We start from the raw sequence: 14,955 nt of genomic DNA, 5'->3' as shown, positions 1-14,955 counted from the left end.
CAATTGATGAAGCCAAGTATCTGTTGGATTTCCTTGACATTTGTTGGAGTTGGCCAATTGGTAATGGCTTCTACCTTTTTGGGGTCCATAGTGATGCCTGTTGGACATAAGTGATACCACAGAAACTGTACTGACTGTACATGGAAGGAACATTTGTGTAATTTAGCAATGAAAGTGTTTTCCCTAATGCGCTGCAAGATGGGGCGTACATGCTATACACGTTCTTGTTCTGAGTAAATCAGAATATCCTCTATGTAGACGATTGCACAAACAACCAAACACTCCCTCAAGACCTCCTTAATGAAATATTGAACTGCTGCTGGAGCATTACATAGCCCGAAGGGCAGGGCCGCGATTCACTGGTGGGGCAGTTTTTGTTATAGGGCCGTTTTTCCAGCATAGCTGCAAAATCGGCTGAAAACCGGCACTGGCAAAAAGCTCGGCGGCACCCCAACACCCCCGGGAGGGGGGTCGTCCGAGCACTTTGCCAGGGCCGGTTTTAGTTCTCAGTCCGGCCCTGCCGAAGGGCATAACAGTATACTCAAACAGCTCGGACTTAGTCCTAAAGGCGGTGGACCCTGCTATCTGCATAGGTTCAGTATCAAGAGTCCTACTGTCAGACTCCTTCTTGGTTTTGAGAACAATTACTCTGGTGTCCCTGCGATATCAGCCACCCTTTCACTCGCCCAATCTGTGATCTAGCTTAACCTCAAGATCAATAAATTCTGCACAATCGTTGGGTAGATCAACGATGTTTGAGAGGGAACATTTAAGCTCCTCTCGTAACCCTCAATAGAATAAGGATGTCCTTTTCTCTTTCGGCCCGCTCGTTGCCGCCACAAGTCGATTGAAAGTATGGATATAAAACAGCAGGCCCTTAGAACCTTGTCGTAGTTCTCATAACTCATTGTCACTCACTTGGATAGAAACATGTTCTGCAGATGGTTGGTCGTGGCTGCCTTAAAAGCAAAATAGTTGTACAAAAGGGTATCTTTGTTTCTATTAAAGGAAATGCCCATTTAGCGAATACACCTTCCAAATAAGAGATTACAAATGCTACTTTGGCAGTGTCATTCGGGAATGCCTGAAGTTTGCATAGCAAATGTAATTGCCATTGACATAAAGGTTGCAAATTTAGTACAGTAGCCATGAAAGCGTTCTGGGGCTGCTAAAGGCACAGGACTGGGTGTAGAGACAGAGACATGCAGAATCTGGTCAGTAGTTGTAAATGCCCCTCTCTGAAATGGTTCTCTAAACACAGGCTAGGTCAAAACTGGGCGAATATCCTTCGGTTTATCATTGCTCCGTTGTGTGAAATGTGTCCTCTCTTGTTGCAACTCTTCATTAAGTTTTGTATTTTATGCTTTTAACCTATTCAGATCTAGTTGCAACTGCTGCATTAACTCAGATTATTAGCGTCACTGAGGTCCCCTGATAAGGCACGTGCTAGATCGTCTGTGAATATTTGGTCTTGATTTCTCACGGCGCCGCACAAAAGGAATGTTAGGTGTGTGACTTAGCCTTCTGTCAAAAGCCACCTACCTAGATCCCAGATAAATCCAATTGGGCAGCAATGCTAGTTCTCGAATCCTCCAGAGACTTGGCTTCTGTTTACAGGAGCAGACACTGCTCCTGTTGCAAATCACAGGGGAAGGGAGTTGGGATGAAGACAGCGTGTAGAGTCAAAAGCGCTGTGTCTTGTCTACTCAACAGCAACACTGCAGCAGGCATTCACATCAGTCTGATGAATGGTACTAGCAGATATGGTACTTATAAACAAACAAATAATAAGGCTTTAGCCTAGTATTAACACTGTCTACGATATCACCTTATGAAAGCTTTTCGATTATCAACCAACCTTTAGTTTTGTTGTTTTGTTTTCATTTAGTTTGTCCGTAGAGGCTTCTTTATCAAAATTTTCGAAACTGTAGCGAGTATAATTTCAGCATCAAACCCACAAGAAAATTTGGACAGGGCTAGCTTCACCCAAATCCTCTTTGGCAGAGGCATATAGAAGTTGAAAAAACACTGGTTACCTTTGTTTGCAGCACAATGTTGCGACTGAGCTCAGCGCGTAGTAAAATCAAGTCTGTTAATGTGTGTCTCCTTTTTTTCCTTGTTCGTTTTTCCATCCAAGTGCAAGAGTAATACAGGACATTCTTTGCAGTGAGGTCGAAGCGGGAGGATCAAAGGAGCTGGCAAGACAGAGTCCTGGAAGCCAGGAAACAGGTAAGCGGCAGGCAAAGAGGCTAAACTAAGAGGAGGAGTGTGGACGGTCTTTAAATAAGGCTGCTTTAGAACGTTCATAAAGGAAGGAACAGGTGCATACAATTAACTTGATGAGACTGCCTTCTAGAAGGTGCTTTAGAATGTTCACAAAGGTTGCATTCTACTTGTTTATAGCAGGGAACAGGGCAGATGATTAATTTGATGAGGTTGTCTTCTGGAAGGTGTTTTAGAATGTTCACAAAGGTCGCATTCGAATTGCTTATGCAAGGAACAGGTGTACGGGATTAATTTGATGAGGGTTGTCTTCCGGAAGGTTCATGCTGAGGTAATCTATGCCGGTTGCTTGATGTTTATTCTGGTGGATTTTCTGGATGTTTCTGTGGCTCCTAAACCTGATCTTGCATATGCATGCTAAAACATTTGTAAAAGCTATTAAGCCTTTTTAAACAAACAAGGGAACACCAACTGCTGATAGCTATTACCAACAGCATGTAATATAGTAAAAAGTCAAGGTACGAGATGTTTGTTCATTCATAAGTGTTGGGAGGAATGATATGAGTCATGCCAGTATATTGTGAAAGTCAAGAGAGGGGAGCTGTGGCAGAGACCCTGACACACTGTTTCAGCGACAAACATCGAGATAAGCCATAAACGAGTATCCGAATCAGAGTGAAAGCTCGGAAAGGAAGAAATTGATTTCAGCGAGTCAGGGAAGGTCTTATATGGACTCTGCTGACCTCACATCCGGTGGACGCAATCGCTACAGAGTCGTTCAACCCACTCCACCGACGTGCAGACGTATTGCTGTTGAAGCTTTTCTGGCGCATGGGGATAATTCCAAGGTAAGGAATTTGCGACTAGATGTCTCTACCAGATAGCCCATGCAGACTGAGAAATGTTGGAAAAAATTAGAGGTAAGTCTCAGAGAGATAAAGAGCTCCAGATCGGAGTCAGGTGGTGCAGAAAGGAAAAACCTGACATCAGTGTGTAGAGCTGATGCCTATACAGGCCCCACATGTCATTTCTGAAGTCAAACAACGTCGGAGTGGAGCCGCACAGCCCACCTATTGGCATGCAGAGATACTGTTGAAAAATTTCTAAAGGGAACTGTCTCCTCCACTTTTCCCACTTTAGAGTCTAGGTCTCGTCCCTCGAGTTTCAGGAATTTCCATAATACACTTTTACTGACAGAGAAAACAACCTGTATTCATCTTGAGCACATGGTCAGGTCAGGGGCTTCCAAAATGGAACCCACAGGCATCCATTACTCTGGTTCTAGCATACAGACAATGCATGCACTACACATGCTAAACACAAACACACACACATCTCCATGTACTAGGATACTAGCACTAGGAAATAGCTTAGCGCATAGATACGAAACTTCACACTAGTGGGCCCATAGCCCTCTACTTTAGTAATGTGGCTAAAAAGTACTGATTCACAAAACAAAGTATGCTGCAACCACCACGTTACAAGCAACATCAATGTCCAGGAGCTGGAGGGCACGCTTAGTACGATCCTCCAGTTCAAGGACAGATCAGGTACCTCAGTCACATCAAGGGAAAGGCCTATGACTTCACATATCAACTAGATAAGTGGGAGGCTGGGGCCAAAATCAAAACCTAGTTTATCAGATACTCACAATTGGGCACTCAGGGTAGTAGGGGATAACAAATGCAGATGGCGTTGCCATCCCAACAATATTCCGGTCCAACAGTTGCCTGACTCTAGTGTTTCAACAAATTCATATTTTATAGTGTAATAAGAATAATCACAGAGTCACAGAGGAAGAGTTTTAGTTGAGATTGTATGTACATATGTAGTAGGTCTATAATGCAAACCTACCCAAAAGGCAGCGCAGCGCTGTAGAGGGGCAAAGTCCCACATAAAGTCAGCAAGTGTCTGGAGAGGCAGCTGGTTTGTGAACTGTTGATTCATTGTGCTGTACTATTCTTTAGAGTGGTGCATCTTCAGCTCTTTCCTAAATTGGAGCAGTGTTGAGGCGGGCCTAATGGATACAAGGATCTTGTTCCAGATCCTGACTGCATATATGGAAGAGGCCTGCTGGCTTTTCTTTTCACAATTCTTAGTCTATAGTTGATATTGCCTGTTAGAAAAAGTGTTTCTGGTTGGTTAGGGTTTGCCCCTTAGCGAGGCAGAACCCACCACTCCAGTCAGGGCAAGTAAGTTACACCCCAAACATGAGCCGTTCTTGGTAGCTTATCCAGAGAAGTCAGGCTTTTCCCAGAGGCAATGTGTAAAGTATTTGTACACACACACGGTAACACAGTGAACACTGCAAAAGGACTCCACACCAGTTTAGAAAAATACCCAATACGTATCTAAATCAAATATGACCAAAAGAACAAAAATCAAGCATACACAAATTAAGATATTACCTTTTAAAGAGTAAATCAAGTATAGCTCTTAGAAATCAAAAATACATCCAACTGGGGCTATTTGGACGTGGTTGACGTCGATGACGACACAAAGTTAGTCCAACCTTGATGGAGCGAGAGCCGGTTACGGAGTCGGACAGACCCAAAGTACAGTACCTTGGAGGCGGCGTGAAAAACAAAGATGATGCAAAACACAGTGGAGGCGAGGCGTCGGTTCTTTACTGTTGCAGGAGAGGTGATGCGTTGGTTCCTTACTGTGGCAGGGAAAGTGATGTTGCTGTTGCAAGTGCAGTACCTTGGTTGCTGACTGAGTAGCGGCATCCATGAGTTGTCAAAAGTCAAGCCGTGAGGCTTTGGCTTCACGGCGATGTCGAACGAGGCCACAAGCATCGGAGTTCGATCAGTGTGCCACAGACTTCTGTGGTGCGGTGCTCGAGACTCGTGTCATGGCGGAGCGCTGGAGGCGCAACGTCGTCGTTGGAGCCTGTGGTGCATGTTGAGGTAGACGCGTTGAAGAGGACCATGGATCTGGTGCAGGCAGCGGCACAGCGTCAGAGTTGCAGACAGGTGCCAGTTGTGCAGTTGATTGGCGTTGATGCTTTGGTTTCTGCTTAGTATCACCCCAAACTCACTCTCAAAGGCCCAGGAACTGGAGTTGGCATAACTTGGCAAGGAGGACTCCTCATCAAAGGAGCCCAGGGGTTGCAGGTAAAGTATCTGATGGCTCTGAGACTTCTTAACACCTTCGCTGCGGCGGCTATTCTGCCGCAGAGCTAAGGGGGCGGGGGGCCGCACGGCGCGCCCATGCTGGTGACGGAACCGCTCGTCACCAGCCTCGGTTGAGCTGTGCTCATGACAGAGCAGTTCCGTCATGGCCCCACCCGCTCAATAGAACGCGTTGGGCGGACCATGACGGAACCGCTCCGCCATCAGCACAGCGCTACCGCGGCTGATGACGGAGCGGTTCCGTCATCAGCACGGAAGTGGTTAACATGAGGCAAGCTCAACTCACGCCCTTGGAGAACTTTGGAAGCTGGATGTAGAAAGCACAGTCTAGTCCGTTCACTCCCAGGACAGAAGCGACAAGCAGCAGGCCAACACAGCAAAGCAAACAGAAAAGTGGCAGTCTCTTCTGACAGCTATCCAGCTCTTCTTCCTGGCAGAATGTCCTCAACTCAGAAGTGCTCTGAGTATAAGGTGTCACAGGTCCAGTACTTATACCCATTTCAGCCTTTGAAGTAGGCAAACTTCAAAGGAAACTTTTTGTTAGCGCACAAGACCCGGCCTTTCCCTGCCCTGGATCCAGACACACCACAATGGCATGGAGACTTCTTTGTAGGAGAATAGGCACAGCCCAATTCAGGTGTAAATGTCAACTTCTCTCATCATTCTAGCTCAGGAAGGCCCATCAGATAGTGATGCACCATCAGGATATGCAGGGCACACCTTGGCTCCCCTTGTGTGACAGTCTACAGAGAATGCACAAACAGCCCAGCTATCAACCTGATTCAGACGTGTATTCAGCGACAGGTAAAGGCACAGAATGGTTAAAGTAAGAAAATGCCAACTTTATAAAAGATGTATTTTTAAATTGTGAGTACGGAGACACCAAACTCCAATTTTCTATGAGCTCCCAATGGCAGATACTCCTGTAAGATGTTACAAGGCAGCTCCAATGCTAACCTATAGGAGAGATAAGCCTTGCAGTAGTGAAAAAAGAATTTGGCAGTATTTCACTACCAGGACATGAACAACACAACAGTATGCGCCAAACCTTTTAAAATACAGTGCACCCTGCCCATGGGGCTACCTTGGGTCTACTTTAGGGGTGACATATGTAATAACAGGAAAGGTCTGAGTCTGGGCAGAGCTTGCACTTGCCAGGTTGAAATGGCAATTTAAAACTGCACACACAGACACTTCAGTAGCAGGTCTGAGACATGTTTGCAAAGCTACTCGTGTGGGTGGCACAATCACTGCTGCAGGCCCTCCAGTAGCTTTCATTTACATGTCCTTGGCACACATGGTGCACTATCACTGTACTAGGGGCTTACTAGCAAATCAAACAGCCAATCATGGAAAAAACGATTTCCATTACATTTCAGGGAGTGAGCATATGCACTTAGCACTGGTTAGCAGTTGTAAAGTGCCCACAATCCAAAGCCAACAAAAAAGTCAGAAATAGTCAGTAATAATGCAAAAGGTTCGGGGATATACCTGCAATAAGGGCCATGTCCAACAGTGCCCTTGCTGCAGGTGTGTCGAGGATCACCAGAGATGTTGAGCTTGTCTGCAAGATAAGTATGGGTGCTAATCGGGATGGGTTTGTCAATAAAGCAGGAGGGTTTGAAGACGGTGAGGACGGGCGGACACGGGGAGTCAATGAAGTTCCTTTAGGATGTGGGCGATGTGATCATACTTCGTCAGGCACTGGATGAGACATGCTGCAGCATGTAGTATGCTCTTTAGAGGCGCCAGTGTAGAATCTGGGAGGCAATTGACTTGGCTGTCCACACCATCCAGATGTGAGAGTATGAGGACTTGCACAGCAATTTTAAAGTCACTTTCTGGAAGAAATTATTTCACTTTCTTTTGAAGCGAGAGCTGATATTGGGCTGTTCCTTTTCTTTTTTTGGCAATGTGTTCCTTGAAGGTGAGGATGGTATCCAGGGTGAATCCAAGTGACTTGGCTCATGTCACTGAGCCACCTTTAAGCTGTTTTTTGTATCTTGTTCTTGCCAAATGACAGGAATTCTGTCCTTGTTAGGTTGAGCTTTAGGGAGGCATTGAACATCCAGGTTTGGATTAAGTGCAGTCACTGTTTCAGGCATCAGATATCGGAACCATAGGAACTTTTTAGGTAGTATTGTTTATCATCAACATATTGGTGAATGTTGATGCTGCTATCTGTAAGAAGAGCACCAAGAGGCTCTATGTAGAGGTTGAAAATGACAGGGGACACTATAGACTCCTAGTGGACTTTGCAGGTGATATGGATCTTACAGGACTATGAGCTGCCTATGTGAACAAACTGATGTAGGTTAGAAATGCTGGAGAATGAGAAAAATACATTGTTGGTGAATTTCTTTCAAGAGTCCTGGGTGCATATAAGGATAGGATGGTTGATTGTGATAAAGGCAGCTGAGAGGCCCAGCAAAATCTATTCTATATATGCATATTTTAATGGCTCATTTGACAAGTTATATTAGCAAATGAAAGAAAGGATACAGCATTTTATGGTTACTCTGATTCAAATAGAGAAGTTTAATCCTCAGAAATAGCATTGATGCAAAGCAATTATGAAAGAAAAACATCTCTGAAAAAGTTTGTGACATTTCAAAATGACAATTCAGATTTTTTTAAAATAAAATGATAGTTGAGGGATAGTTTGAGGGTATCATGCTCATGACGTGGCAGTTCTCAGACATCATGGTTTGCCAGTTTATTGGCAATTTCTTGGGCAGATCGTACCACTCATTGGCCATGATACTAGATGGGAGTATTGACGAGCAGGCAAGGATGCCAGAGCTACAAAGCAATGGCAGTATCATGCAAACTGCAGGAATATATGAGCATGACATTTGTTATATCCATGAAGAAACCATGATATTATATATCCAGAGTCAACTATGGTTTAACCACTTGGCTGCTAAGGTACAATTACTCTGGTGCTGTAATTTCCATTGAAATCAATGGAAAGTCCATGACGAGTTACCCTTGTCATTAGCGGCGAAGGGGTTAACTTTGTTTTTGCCTGTAGTTTTGACAGAGGGAAGATCTCTTCAAAAGAGTGCTATATTTTGCATCTTTCTAGAAAATTGAAGTTTTATAAAGAATTCTGGTAACAAAACTAACGCAATGCAGGAGGCCCATTAATAAAGTAATATTTGTCACCTTATCCTTAGGTGTGTAGTCAAGATGAATCAAACAAAGATCAAGAAGGAACAGAGGGCATTGAATCTCTTGGAAAACATATCAAAATAGGAAACAGTTATCTATGTTTACTATGAACGGCTCACTTTTTGATAACCGATTTTATTTGTTTTCAATAAGAAAAGCAAATCACACACACTCATTGCAATATCACAGGTACATCATGCAGTAGGAGTGCTGATAGTAGAGCAAAGTCCAATGAAGCAAGCAAGGCCAGCGACTAGGTGCCGTACAAACTGCTCTACAGTGGCTAAGTCAAACCAAAAATATCCCACCATTTACCCCAAATCGGTTCATGCTTAGATGGGCACACTCTAGCTTCAAACACAGGTTTCTCTAGCTGCGCACACCAGTCCACTCACCTTTGCCACAACAGTGTAGGGGGCTGGGAAGTATGCCAACAGTCTGCAAAGTCTAGTTTGGCCACTGTGGTAGCTATCCTCAGAAGTGCCCGGTCCACCCGAGAACCTCCCATTGGTCCAATAACGTGTGATCATGGGGCATGACCAAACCATGCAGGAGTATGCGGGCAGCAAAAGCATGTGTGACTGAGGAGGAGGCCCGCTCTTTATTCCTGATCAGGAGTGAGACAGACACAGAGGAGGTAGTAGGTTTGTATCAGGCGAAGTCTAGAGGAGATTGTGATAACCCAAGGTGCCATCCCTGAGTCTACCCAATCCGCCCCATCCTCCAGAGGTCCCATCCGACCCTCCCACCAGCCCCAAAGGTGTACCAGTGTGTCAGGGGCATTGATAACCAAGGTGCGATATATCTGGGAGATGCGAACCGCTCACTTTTATGGATCATGCACTTTGAAGTAAGGAATGAAAAACGCCAAGAGTAGAAGAAACCAGATTGTGTCCTGCTATTAAAAAAATCTGAAAACACAACACATTAAAACAAAATCAGGACTATGGTAGTTAGTTGGTAGAGTCAGTACTAGTTAAAGTTAAAAAAAATCATAAGGACATTCTCATCAGTTCCCAAAAATGCACACAAAATACCTAGCACACACTCAGATATAAGGTAAACATGTTGAAAGTCTACAATAAGTGTGGTGGAACATTCTGAGATCTTTTCATTAAAAATACATAAGTCAATTTAAGAGAGAGGCGTGTGCTGATATTGCTCACACTGCATGAATGACCATGGAAAGATATACAAAGGTAGTGTTTCTGTTTGTAACTGGTTACCTGCCGCTATGCTTTAACCAAGGTTCTTTTTGTAGTATCCATTATTATAGTTTGGTTACTTTGAAAGGCGAGACGTCATATGTGCACTGATGTACTGGGCACACTACAGGGTCATAATTATGAGCTGGAAGATTTTGGCTGTTTCGCTGCACATTTTAAGAAATTAATTCACTTCCCAGGCCGCATGGGACAAAAAAGATAAGAATATATATTAACCTCACAAATAATATTACCTGTTGTAGTACAGTTGGATTCTGTTGCATGAAGTGCAGTAGCCTTTGCCCATCTTGACAAATTTCTCTACGCCGTAGTGATTTTTTCCCTTCTTTTGCTAGATGTTTGAAGAGGTAGCTAACAATGTAGTCTAAACAAGCGCAACAGCTTGAACAGACGATTGTATCTATAAGAAAGTAAAAAGGATTATTCATTTTTGTAACAGTACACTTGAAGACGTACAGCAATGTTACACAAAATGAAATTAATTCGTCTGTACCATTCCTTTCACTTTAGTTTATCAATTGCGTGCGTTTAATATGCTTACAGTTTTTGGGATTCTTTTCTAAGTTAGGCTACCTAATCAATTTTAAGCATGTATCAAAAAGCACTACTTACATTTTGCAAACCCTCTTTCTGAATTGACATTTTATTTACTATTTTCCTTGTTATTTTCTATTTTTGCAAATATCCATGAGTAAAATCCTACGATCTACATTAATTAGCTGAAGCCTAAATCGTACCAGAGTAAATTTGAGACCATGATCAAAAGAGAGAGGAGCATAAACTCATCTATGAATGTAACAAGCATCCACAAGACAGCAGCCTCAATGTAAATGCAAGATCAAGATTAGTACATATGGCAAACTTTAAGGAAATGTTCTCCAGATTGATGTTACTAATGAAAATGTTGCTTACATTTGGACACACTCTTTCTGGTACATACTCCATCTAATAGCAGATTTGTCACCTTTAGAGTATTCGCCGGCACCAGACTAGACCTGAAGAATTCTTCAGTAATGCACTTTCGCGCTGGTAGGTGCTGCTGTTTTCAATCCGAGGTGACTATGTAATGCACTGGAAGTGAAAAAGCTGAACCATATATAAGTGCCACCCTTATGCAGAGTTTCCGGTATCTGTCTCCTTCCACGCCTTTAGAATCAGAGGGGAGAACAAATTATCAGACATGTGCTGATCTTTTAACTTAAAACCTTTTTTGATGTTAAAGAGGCCCCTAAGCACAACGGAGAGGTGGGAGGGCATTGAGGAATATGCAGTTCGATAGAGCATCCATCAAAAAGAGAATTGCTGGAGGTAAGTAGCTTGCTCTTCTGATGGATATTTTTAACTCCAGAATCCTTACCCTTAGAATGGATACTATAGCAGTACCTCCTCCGCCCCCCCCCCCCCAAGTGGATGGTATGGAGAGTGGGCTATAACCGAATGGACAAAGTGACCTTCCAATGGGACTTGGCTGTCAAACCAGTAGTGCTTTATAAAACTTTACAATATCATAGGATGGTAGTGATGGTTTAGGCAAGTCGCACATCGAATTCTTCCAGAAGTACAAGGTTATATAGTTTCAATTTGAGGTAGACAGAAATTACGGTGCTACTCAAGGCAACAGAAGCATCCCACTACCAAGGATGCCGGGTCAACAGGTAAAAATACCGGATGTTAAATGTCTTACAAATGTATTGTTCCTCTGCACTCTAAGATTTACAGTTATGCAATTTGGTCAATGCATATATGCAAGATGGTCAATGCTAAATGATTATATGACAAGAATTAACTCATGCATAAAGAAACATACTAATTGTTATTAGAAGAAAAGAGAAGAGAACATCATGAAATTCAACATGTCTTGTATTCAATTCAAAGTTCTATGATATCAAAACATTAAGAAACTTTGGGCATCATACTCCAAGAGATCCTAGGACAGTACATGAGATGTTAGCAATACAAATGATACATAAAATGTTAACAGTACTTTTGATGTTTGTATTGGATGCACAGTTTGCTCAATCTTTAAGCACTACAGAAAGACAGAAAGTGACGGCCACGTTGGGGATCCTAGTGCCCTCCAGTTCGTGATGGTCAGAAAACAACCGATGACAGCCGACACGTATTTTGTTACTTTTTATGTAACTTTCTCAAGGCTCATTCTTGATGTGTTTTAGAAGTTGATACAATGGTAGAACGTGTGGGTATTTTCCTGGCTATGTTCAAATTCTAAAAATTCAGATCTGATAGTTCGTAAGTAATTTATCTGTCCTTTTTGGGATGTATGGGATACCAGGAATTATATGGAGTAATTTGATAAGGTCTGTCATAAAAACCTGGTATGTAAATATTTCAGGCCTTGCCCCGTTTCACTTTTCAACCCAGGTAAGGGTAATTTTTAGTAGCCATAACGTCTCGATAAAATACTTCTGTTAAAGATCGAAGGTAATCTGAAATTTAACGGTAATTCAACCAGTCCTTCAAATGTCGGAAAGTGTGCATAAAGCTGGTGTTTCATACAGCAATAAAGGACTTTTATATGTCCTTGAAAGACGAGAATCGTGATAACTTGCATCCGGGGCAATCCTTCGAAATGGGCAGCTGTACGAAACACCAGCTTTATGCATACTTTCCGACATTTGAAGGACTGGTTGGATTCTTTGAATTCCCGTTAAATTTCGGATTACCTTCAATCTTTAACAAAAGTATTTATCGAGATGTTATGGCTACTAGAAATTACCCTTACCTGGGTTGAAAAGCGAAACGAGGCAAGTCCTGAAATATTTACATACCAGGTTTTTATCATGGACCTTATCAAATTACACCATATAATTCCTGGTATCCCATACATCCCAAAAAGAATAGATAAATTACTTACGAACTATGAGATCTGAATTTTTTAAATTTGAACATAGCCAGGAAAATACCCACGTTCCAACCTATAACCTACCATTGTTCCAACTTCTAAAACACATCAACAATAAGCCTTGAGAAAGATACATAAAAAGTAACGAAACATGTGTCGGCTGTCATCAGCTGTTTTCTGACCATCACGACCTGGAGGGTCCTAGGACTAGGACCCCCAACATGGCCGTCACTTTCTGTCTTTCTGTAGTGCTTAAAGATTGAGCAAACTGTGCATCCAATGCGAACATCAAAAGTACTGTTAACATTTTATGTATCATTTGCATTGCTACCATCTCATGTACTGTCCTAGGATCTCTTGGAGTATAATGCCCAGAGTTTCTTGATATCATAGAACTTTTAACTGAAATAACATTAAATGGAACAAGGCAAATGTTTAATTTCATGATGTTCTCTTCTCTTTTCTTCTAATAACAATTAGGATGTTTCTTTATGCATGAGATAATTCTTGTCATATAATCATTTAGCACTGGCCATTTTGCTTATATGCATTGACCAAATTGCAAATTGCATAACTGTAAATCTTAGAGTGCCAAGGTACAATAAATTTGTAAGTGCTTTATAAAACTATGTACCAGCTTCAAGATCACTGCCTGGTACTTGTCTAGAACAGCCACATCGGGGGGCGTGGCTAGCAGCCGATCATGGCGGCAGCATAAGGGACGAGCTCCGCGGCTGAAGTGGCCTCTTCGTCGATCCGACACAAAAATCCGTCACATTTGCAAGCCCCACAGGCAGGTACCGGATCCCAGGACCGGGCGGAGTAAGCAGCGACAAGCAGCGACAAGATCCGACATACGCTGCCAGAGATACGTCGAAGCCTCGAACCGGCCTGCTCACACCTCTAGAGCCGGGACCTCCCCTGGTTGTTAACCCAGCAGGAAGTGCATCCTGGCCGGAGAACTTGGACCGGAAGTGCCCGTGTGGCGGTGGACTCAACAGATCGACTGCAATTCGGAGAGTCTGAGACAGCGATCCACGCGGATCGAGGAAGTGGTGCCTGACGGAGGGGTCGCCGGAGTTCAGAAAGTCTCGAAGGTCGTCACCAGCCGCGCCGAGAGCCTGGGCATCGACAACGGAGTGGGCGCCCGCCATCTTTTGATCGGAACAGTCGCTACGCATTTGGCGACAACCGACGCACCTCGCACCCTGGAGAAAGTCGTTGGACCTGATCCTTACTGAACCGGACTGGCCAGGGGGTCCACACCGATCCTCACATCCTGGAGCGTAGGGGCACGAGGAGCACGACATTCGGTGGCATGGCGGGGAAAGGCCCTAAGGGAGGCGTCACACAGACTCGTATAGACCGATTTACCTCCGACAAACCCACCGGGTCCCCGGCAGGGAAGGAGCAGGGTGGCAAGGCGGCCGACTCCCCAGGGGGAAAAAAGGCCACACTAGACGACGTCATGCTCGCACTGGCCCAGCTGCAAACGACCGTTGGCGGAATCTCCACGGACGTCACCCTACTTAGAGCGGACCTCCACAAAATGTCGGAGAAGGTGAAGAACATGGAGGTGGTCACGAAATCTCTGGTGGAGGATGTCGCAGAACTCCAACGTGAAATGGGAAAGATGGCGCAGGACAATAGAACGCTCCGGGAGAAGCTGGATGAGCAGGAGGGGCGTTCTAGGCGCAATAACATCCGCATTATAGGGGTACCGGAATCAGAAGGCGTGAAAGCGATGGATCTCTTTGTAGAGAACCTGATAACGAACGAACTAAAGCCGAAGGGACTGTCCAACTTCTTTTCGGTGGAAAGGGCCCATCGAGTCCCGGGTGGCCAATCGAAACCGGGGGCTACCCCGCGACCCATAGTGGCACGCTTGTTTAACTTCCGTGACCGGGACGCAATCCTGCAGGCAGCCAGATCCTCCCCTCCCCTCAAGATCCAGAATGCCACCGTAGCCATCTTCCCTGACTACACAGCGGAAGTCGCCCGTCGGCGACAAACATTTTTCGAAGTGAAAAAAGAACTGAGGTCCAGAGAACTGCCATACTCAATGTTATTCCCCGCAAGATTACGGGTGGTAGCGGAGAACAAGACCTGGTTCTTCGACAACCCGGAAAACGTGCAGGAGTGGCTCGAGGGATGGAGACCGGGTCAGAACCACAGACTGACACATCGCTCCAAGAAAGATCGGACTGAAGGCCAACGCCGAGACTCCCAGGCCTCGGGAGGGGGACCAGACAACAGTGACTCTTTGGGAGCTGAAGGCGGCAGGGAAGAGTTCGAGGAACAATGAGCACTGGGAAAACATTCATAATCGCTTTTG

The 14,955-nt window shown here is 44.3% G+C and overlaps 1 protein-coding gene across 1 annotated transcript in view; it reads right to left on the bottom strand.

Annotated features, from left to right (window-relative positions):
* Positions 1–14,955, bottom strand: part of RANBP17 (RAN binding protein 17) — a 1,388,837-nt gene that overhangs the window by 163,629 nt on the left and 1,210,253 nt on the right. Inside the window, exon 25 of the mRNA XM_086931437.1 lies at positions 9,991–10,157. Coding sequence (XP_086787563.1) covers positions 9,991–10,157 — 167 coding nt within the window. The remainder of the gene's footprint in view (positions 1–9,990; positions 10,158–14,955) is intronic.

This window comes from Lissotriton vulgaris, chromosome 7 (assembly GCF_964263255.1).
Source record: "Lissotriton vulgaris chromosome 7, aLisVul1.2, whole genome shotgun sequence".
NCBI lineage: Eukaryota > Metazoa > Chordata > Amphibia > Caudata > Salamandridae > Lissotriton > Lissotriton vulgaris.
The sequence above is the reverse complement of the archived record's forward strand: the minus strand, read 5'-3'. Positions and strand labels throughout refer to the sequence as shown.